Here is a 7,904-nt window from a genome sequence, read left to right as displayed (position 1 = left end):
AGGAACCTCTGAGGCACTTAATTTACAAGACCAATTAAAAACACTTTCAGAAGGACTGGAAAAATTGCAGGCAAATAGCATACAGTCAGAAAGTCCTCTGATGTAAAATGACTGATCTTTTGGTTTCCCATCATGACTCCTAATCATGAAATTCATAGGTTGAATATAAAGCACACAAAAGTGGCTGGAACTCTGTTGACAGAAAGTAGAATTTGCAATTTCATCTTATCTGTGAAACATTTTAAAAGAATCTGAGGGGTAAGTCTTGTTTGTCCTTTTGTTTGGTTGGTTTTGGGTTTTTATGTAGTTTGCTTGTCTTAAAGCTTCATTCTCTTCTCAATAAGCCTAATGACATTAATGTGCGATTTTCAAGGACAGCAGTTCAGATGTGCTTTTTCAGATCAGTTTTTTAGTGAGTGTTAGTCAATTGTTTGGGCTAGACCTCTCATGAAAGGCTGAAATGTCAGAATTTCACGTCTGCTCCAAGAACACTGTAAATATGCTGTGGTGTCCAGCTGTAAGTATGTGAAACCAGTCCAAAATGAGTTCTACTCAGGGTGACATGTATCCTTTAATTTTCAGAGAAACGATTGTGAATTCTATTTTAGTTTTCATTTCATAAAGCTCTCAGGCATTTTTAAGGGAAATTACTTTTACCAGGGCAAGCTGGATTCAATACAAAGCTAAGTGTCTGATGACATAGCACTTTCTGAATTTCTTTTACTTTTTAAGTTCTGGGAAGCTGGATTCAATACAAAGCTAAGTGTCTGACGACATAGCACTTTCTGAATTTCTATTATTTTTTAAGTTCTGGAGACATAAGAGTACTTCTTTCAATGTCCATGCTGGCTTAAAATCTTCAAACACTGACTCTCACGAAGAGCACACTATAGAAACCAAGAAAGCAAAACAAGGGCTTGGCATTCTCTGTCTCTTTCTTGCCTTGCTCTCTACATTTTTTTCCCAATCCTTATCCCAAACATTTCCCTCCATTTTCACCCCCAAAACAGAGGACAAACTTCACTGGGACATTAGGTTACTCCTACTCTAAGGATCAACAGAATAATGCAAAGCTCTCCAGGCTCAGGAACTCTCTGAGGTTTCATAGTTGTACAAAACACAGCATTCAGGACAAGGTAAACAGACAGACTGTCTTCTCAGTGTCCAGCCTCATCAACTTTAGTAAAGACAGGATGAATTCTCATTGAGCACAACATGTAAGCAGTCATTTACACCACCTGTCATAAGCTTCACATCCTGTGATGTGACACAGTTTGGAAGATTTTATTCTCCAACTTGGACATATTTCCTGTAGGAAACCTGTGAAGATTTGAACTGCCTATTTGCCTTGTCCTGAATGCTGTGTTTTGCACCTCTGTGAAACCTCTCTGGGCAGAAAGAGATTGCTTCTTACCTAACACTAACTCAATATGCTTAGCTCAGAAAACTATCAGCAGTGCCAGGCAGAGCAGAGAGAGAAGTTTGCAGAACAAATGCTGACTAGAAAATTCCTGAGAAGAAAAGTTTGCATACCCAAAGCCAAGCTGGACACATGACTGAAAGTCAAAGTTTCCAAGTAGTCTAGAGGAGACTATATGTAATCCACACAACCTAGCAGTCCAAATTACTGGACTGGAAGCAGTGACCCACTTTGTAGAGGGTAACTTTGTTTTCAAGTCCTTTACTCTCCCATCCAGCATTTTGAGAGAAAATACATGTCTGAGACCTACCAGATGAATGACTTGTTTAGATATAAAAATACAGGTCTATATGAATTCTCACCTGCTCAGTAAGTAATATTGAGGTATTGCTGTACTTTTTACTAGTTTCAGATCCAAGAGTAACAAATCTTAAGAGAAAAAGAGTTAGTGAAATGCACCAAATTACAAGTTCCCAATTGTAGTGACAATCAAGGAAGATCTCATGCATGTGAAGCAGCTGAAACCAAGAGAAAAAAAAAATTAATTGGAAGTAATAATTACAACATAAGAAAATAATTATACATATCCCCAACTCCAAGAAAAATTTCCAAGAATAAGTATATGGATTGGGTTTAGGCATAGAAGATTTTTGAATCATAATTTAAAATCAGCAGTGTCAAAGATGTGAGGTTTGAGAGAGGACACGCTCTGAAAGGCTCCATCAGAATTTAGCCACATTGTTTTTCAGAACTCTTAAGCAATAGAAAAAAAATACACTCTAAGACAAATTTAACCTCCTGTTCGAATTTGCAAAGACACTATATGGGATGAAACTCAAAATGTACTGAATTACAGTACATACTGAAGCATCAGATGTACTGAATCATATAGAAAATTGAATCCAGGAAAAGCTACTGCTAAATTATATTCTTATTAAGACATTTATCATTTGCTACCAGGAAAGCACATTAGCATATACTAGGGAAGGAAGTGGAAAGAAGATACAAACAGGAGCCATTCAGAAGCTTCCCTGTATTCTGAAACAGAACCTCAAGGAAAAATCTTAAGCAGTAAAAATCATCTTTAAGCACAGATTTCCTTACTAAAAGATATTCCACTAGAGGGCAGGCTAATATAGCCAACAACCTGGTTTCTCACAGAAATCATCAGCCAAGGTCAATCTCAACTGTCTTTGCAAAAGTGTGTTTTGATACAAAATGTTAGGAAAAAACCCCGTGTTCCAAAATCCATGATGGAAAATGAAAGAGGACACAGAATTAAAACATAGTATCATCATGTCAGGAATTATGCTATCAGTAAGTTTCTGTAGGTCTTACAGAATAATACTCTAACGTAGATAAAATGCGCAATACAAAATGGAACTTAATCTTCTGAAAAGCTGTAACAACTGTTTTTGATTTTTCACTGTGGTCTTTTAACTCAATAGGAATACAAGTAAGAATTCCTCACCTGGGCACAACAGATAAACACAACTGAGATAGTCAGTAGGAAGGCAGATGAAACTATCACATCAACTGAGCGTTGAGGTCCCCGACGCTGAAAATCAAGAATATGCATGTATGTGAGTGAAAACCTGCCCAGTCATAGCTGATATTTAGCATATCCATTTAGATTCACTTGAACCTATGTTTCATCATGGTTTGTAATCTGGCAATCTAAGTTCAAACACTGTATTAGATCCAAATAGTACTACTACCTTTGAAACCCCTAAAGGCACATGAGATTAATTCAGATGCAAGCATCTAAAGATAACTATGAGAAAAGAAAAGATTCACCACTTGTTCAGCCAGCTCCTTCATGATGCAAAGTAACTTTGATACAGGCAGTATTCCCTGACATCACAAATTTGAGACAGCACTGGATTTTAACCCCAAGTATCAAACCAGGGCTAACAAAAGATTTTTGGACACCATATCGCAACAGGATATCAAGGTATGATTTCACATGGTTGGTATTTTCCATTACTTGCCTCTTTTTGACACAAAAAAAATATAGCTGTAAATCACTGTCCCATTGTGGTAGATGCAATAATACACTTCTCCAGAACAGGAAGGAAAACTGGGGAACAAACACACTTGTCTTGAAAAGTGCAACCTCACTGTTTGCAACCATTTTTTTCTCACTTAGTACAATGAAATGTTTCTACCCACTAAGCTTTTTCCTCTTTTTTTTTAATTAAAGAATTAAACATCCTGTGCTGCATTGAAACGTGCACAAGTTATAACAGATACACTTCTCAACTTTGCTCTCCAGACATGCCTCTAATTGTATAAACATGAGAAGAATGGGAGGTGTGCATATGCAAGATACGACCTTGGAACTGGGAGAAGAGATAGGAACTAAAATTAAGTGCAAATCGTACTGCAGGTTTGCATGCACCACTTATGTAATGGACCAGAGCGTTTTGCCTGTGTGAGACTTGAGGTGTGTATATACCCCAGCTCACATCTTCACAGGTGGACATATATGCAGAGAGGTGTATTTGGGACCAATGACAGTACAGGACAGCAGCACCACTGCAAGAAGGCAGCCCTGCTCCTTAGCTGCTTATCTCCGTTCCTTTCCTCATGCTAGCACAGGCATTACAGAGCTGCCCAGTAAACCAAATAAAGCAACAGATGGAGCGGAAAATTACTGTTCTTGCCTGATGATTTTTGAGTTGGTTCAGTTCCCTTTGTACCTGCCTCTGACCACTGTCTGATTGCTCTTTTCTTAGCCACAGAATTATACAAATGTTTCTGGTGGCGTAAGAAAAGGGGGAATATATAGATGTGGTTGTGAGGAAAGAAGGCAAGACACTCTCTCCACAACAATGCTACCATATGCAGTCTTTAAAGCATCAAAACTACATTCTATTGTCCAAGTGATGTTATCCCCCATTCTTCCCATCCAGCAACACATTACAGACTAGAAGGAAAAAGATAGAAGTCTCTCAAATGTGACGTTTAAAAAGTACATCTTTTTTACAACCTCCCCAACAGACACTTCCATAACACAAGGGGTGTTGTAAATAATCACCTCAATTCCTCTTGAAGTGATGCATCTTTCAAATTTAAGATTCTGCTTTACATTATAAATCTTGCCTGTTTATAGTTCCTGCTTTCCACACTCCCCAGTCTCCATGCCAGAACTTCTTCATGTTTTCATAATCCTTTACCTACTTCTAAAATCTACCCATAGCAGATTTCATCTAACCTTCCTTAATTGCTGCTGGAAAGAAGCATAGATGCAAATAAGGGGATTACCACCACAGACAAGAGATTTTTGGATGCTGTTCACTGAAACTAATGGTTCTATAGAAAACAAATAGGAAAAAAACTAGCTTCATCAGAGTTAAACTACCTAACACAGAGATTAAAATAGAGGAAAAAACACAGGGGAGGGGAGAGGGACACAAAACAACCCAATCCTGACTTAGATAATATGGATCCTTTCACAAATACTCATCAAAATGCTCTGGCTTGAAAAGATCATTACTGAGATATAAAGAGATTTCTCAAATATAGGCTGAACACACAACAGAGGGATCGGAGTGTCCTGCGGATAACCCTTGGGCATAATTTCTAGTTTCACCTAGCAAGTATACACTCACAGCATAAATATGCACATAAATCGTCTTGCTTCATAAATTCCTTCTGTGTTAATGATGCTAATTGGTGAGGCTCTTACAATAAGGTATTCTCTGTATTATACTACAAATGGTCATTTTTACCCAACATATTCACCTGAGAGACTTTTCTGCTAGCATTAGCAAGACAAGACTTCAACTTTGAGCACACTCATACATTACTCCAAGGCAAAATCTAGACATTCATGTTCTCACAGTTTGGCTGCCTACAGACACTGCTGACCCAGAGTCACTAAAATGAAGTGTACAAGGCACATGTGCATCAACGGGCGTAAGTGCACAGGCAGAAAAATTCAGACTAGAATACCAACTTTCCATCAACAGCATATGAGATATTTCAAATTAAAATGGTAGCAAAAATATACATTATTTTACCTTTAGATAGGACCTGAGAGAAAGCCACATTTTTATGTTCTGTACTTTCTTCAGGCGGAAGTGAGGAACCTCTGATTTTCTTGCCCTCCTGGCAGATGTTAGATGACCAAAAAGTTTGGCAAAAAGTAGCCTCTGCAGAGAAGAAGGATTGATTTTCAAGGGCAATAGAAAGAAAATAGTAAGCCAAAGTAATGCACAGTGTATCAGTGTAAACTAAAACATGTTAATTTAGTGCAGAAATAAAAGTAACATGTTACTAAGAAGAGGAGATACACTAAAAAGTTTTAAAAGTCTTCATATCCTAATGATAAAATTTAGCTACACTTTGAGTTCCTATCTTCAAATTTCAGACAATAGATCTGCTTTGCTCTTAAACTGGGAGAAAATCAAACCTGAAAATCATCTGCATTAGAGAGTACCTGTATCACAGAAGTTCCTTCCAACAGAAATTATTATTAGAAGCAGGTTCATTCTATTCTACTGTATTAAGTCACATATTTTGGCTATAATTTGAGAGAGGAAAGTCTTTCTTTTGCAGACCAACGAGTATATATACTCTACAGCTAGTAAGCAATATTGATACTCTTAAAAGCTTAAATTGCAATAATAAGCAATAAATTAACAGGTGTTTTACTTGAGATAGCAGCTCTCATGGTCTCCAACCATGCGACTGATCTACCACCAAAGCAGAGCTCTTGGGTAGCTTCTGGACTAAAGTGTTTTGAATTAAACTCAAAGTTTTGAAAAAAACACTGGTAGAACAAACTGGAAATTTATAGAGTTCTTTTATAGAAACTCCTTCTCCTTGGGGAAAACCAAGATCAACTGAGACATGGCTTAAGAGCTGGGTTTAATGCACTGACCCAGTAATCTGAAATAAAGTTTTCCCTCAGAAATGCTCTCCAGGAAAAATGTTTAGCTACAGAGACTGTACAGAGACTTCAGTCCATTGCAGTAACTTAGTCTCCTCCTAAACTGTAAATCCACTGAAGTATTTGTCATCATCAATCTGTGAATCATAACGTACTGAAGAAAGCAAGTTTAAAATATCCAGAAAGTCAAAAAACCACAAAAATTAAACCTTGTTTTACTGTGGATGACACCTCTTGCTTTGCTGTTCATACCTGTTTGTATGTCCTCTCTGCTACACATAGCAGAAAAAAGAAAATCCACACGAGAGACACACGGACCACAAAACTTATAACCACCATTGAGAGAAGTAGAATGTCTCCATTTGATCCAAACGCAGTCATACAAAGTTCTGTGGCAGAATGTGTAGCTAGTTGTTCCAAATCTTTAGCTTGGGAAAGTCGAAAGACAAATGGCATTAAACCCAAGATTAAAGATATGACGTTGCCAAAAATCTGATAACCAATTCCTGGTATATAGCTGTTCACCTGAAACCAAAAGAAAACAAGGTAGATTTTAAATTTTGAAATATGGAATTAAGTCAAAAAATTAATTATTAATGTTATCGTATTACTATCAAAAAGAACACTTTATGACCTGATAAGTTATATGAAACCTTAAACCAAGCATCTTCAGAATTTACTATTAAGAAATAGGAAGTCCTCAAAGAGCACTTAACGCACAGGAACCAAACACGACAAATCGTTTAAAACCCCAACAACGTAACACTGCAGTTAACAGACTCCAGTGCATATCCTTGTATTAAAAATTCATTCAATGCTGAATTAGCAAAGTGTGCCAATCAGACTGTATTGCTTACATCTACGTTGCTCCTGTTTGTATTTTGCTCTTAGGTTGTATGTTTCTAATGGAATCAACGAGTGCAGATGGGACTGGAGTTCTATTGTTCTGGCTACGGCTTTGTAAATTTATTTCTGCTGTGGATTGCACCCAAAACTGTATTGTCTCTGAGAACAAAGTTTGTGAATACATTGCTTTTAACAAGTTGGAGAGGGTAAGTATCAACTTGTCAGAATTGGTGACAGCTTGCTTAAATTACGCTAGGATTTGATGTTCAACTCAACAAAATGCCTCAGGTGTCTATACAGGAAAAGAGCACAATGGCAACTGAGTGAGGTCAGTGTTGGGACCGAGCCTGTTCAACATCTTTGACAGTGACATGGACAGTGGAATTGATGTGCCCTCAGCAAGTTTGCCGATGACACCAAGCTGTGTGGTGCAGTTGATACGCTGGAGGGAAGGGATGCCATCCAGAGGGACCCTGACATGCTTCAGAGGTGGCCAGTGCCAACCTCGTGAAGTTCAACAAAGCGAAGTGCAAGAAGGTAATTAAGAATATTCACAGCAGGTATCACTTTGGAACAATAAAACAGAAATTGGCTATGTTAGCAAGCACCTAACAATGCAAACACATTTCTTTGTCCCAGCACTTAGGATTTGTAGCTCTTTTATCTGTTAGTAACAAGTAAATGAGAGTGATGCAAGCCATGGAACAATAATGTAATAACAGATACTTACATTTAAAAAAA

The 7,904-nt window shown here is 37.6% G+C and overlaps 1 protein-coding gene across 1 annotated transcript in view; it reads right to left on the bottom strand.

Annotated features, from left to right (window-relative positions):
• Nucleotides 1-225: 225 nt before the first annotated feature.
• The window catches only part of PHTF2 (putative homeodomain transcription factor 2), a 44,654-nt gene continuing 36,975 nt past the window's right edge, over nucleotides 226-7,904 (bottom strand). The window contains exons 11-15 of the mRNA XM_010016348.1: nucleotides 6,570-6,842; nucleotides 5,446-5,577; nucleotides 2,892-2,978; nucleotides 1,771-1,938; nucleotides 226-303 (exon numbers count right to left, since the gene is read on the bottom strand). Of these exons, the coding sequence (XP_010014650.1) occupies nucleotides 226-303; nucleotides 1,771-1,938; nucleotides 2,892-2,978; nucleotides 5,446-5,577; nucleotides 6,570-6,842 (738 nt within the window). The remainder of the gene's footprint in view (nucleotides 304-1,770; nucleotides 1,939-2,891; nucleotides 2,979-5,445; nucleotides 5,578-6,569; nucleotides 6,843-7,904) is intronic.

This window comes from Nestor notabilis, unplaced genomic scaffold, assembly GCF_000696875.1.
Source record: "Nestor notabilis isolate BGI_N333 unplaced genomic scaffold, ASM69687v1 scaffold8016, whole genome shotgun sequence".
In the NCBI taxonomy this organism is placed as follows: domain Eukaryota; kingdom Metazoa; phylum Chordata; class Aves; order Psittaciformes; family Psittacidae; genus Nestor; species Nestor notabilis.
This window is presented reverse-complemented; position numbering and strand designations above follow the sequence as displayed.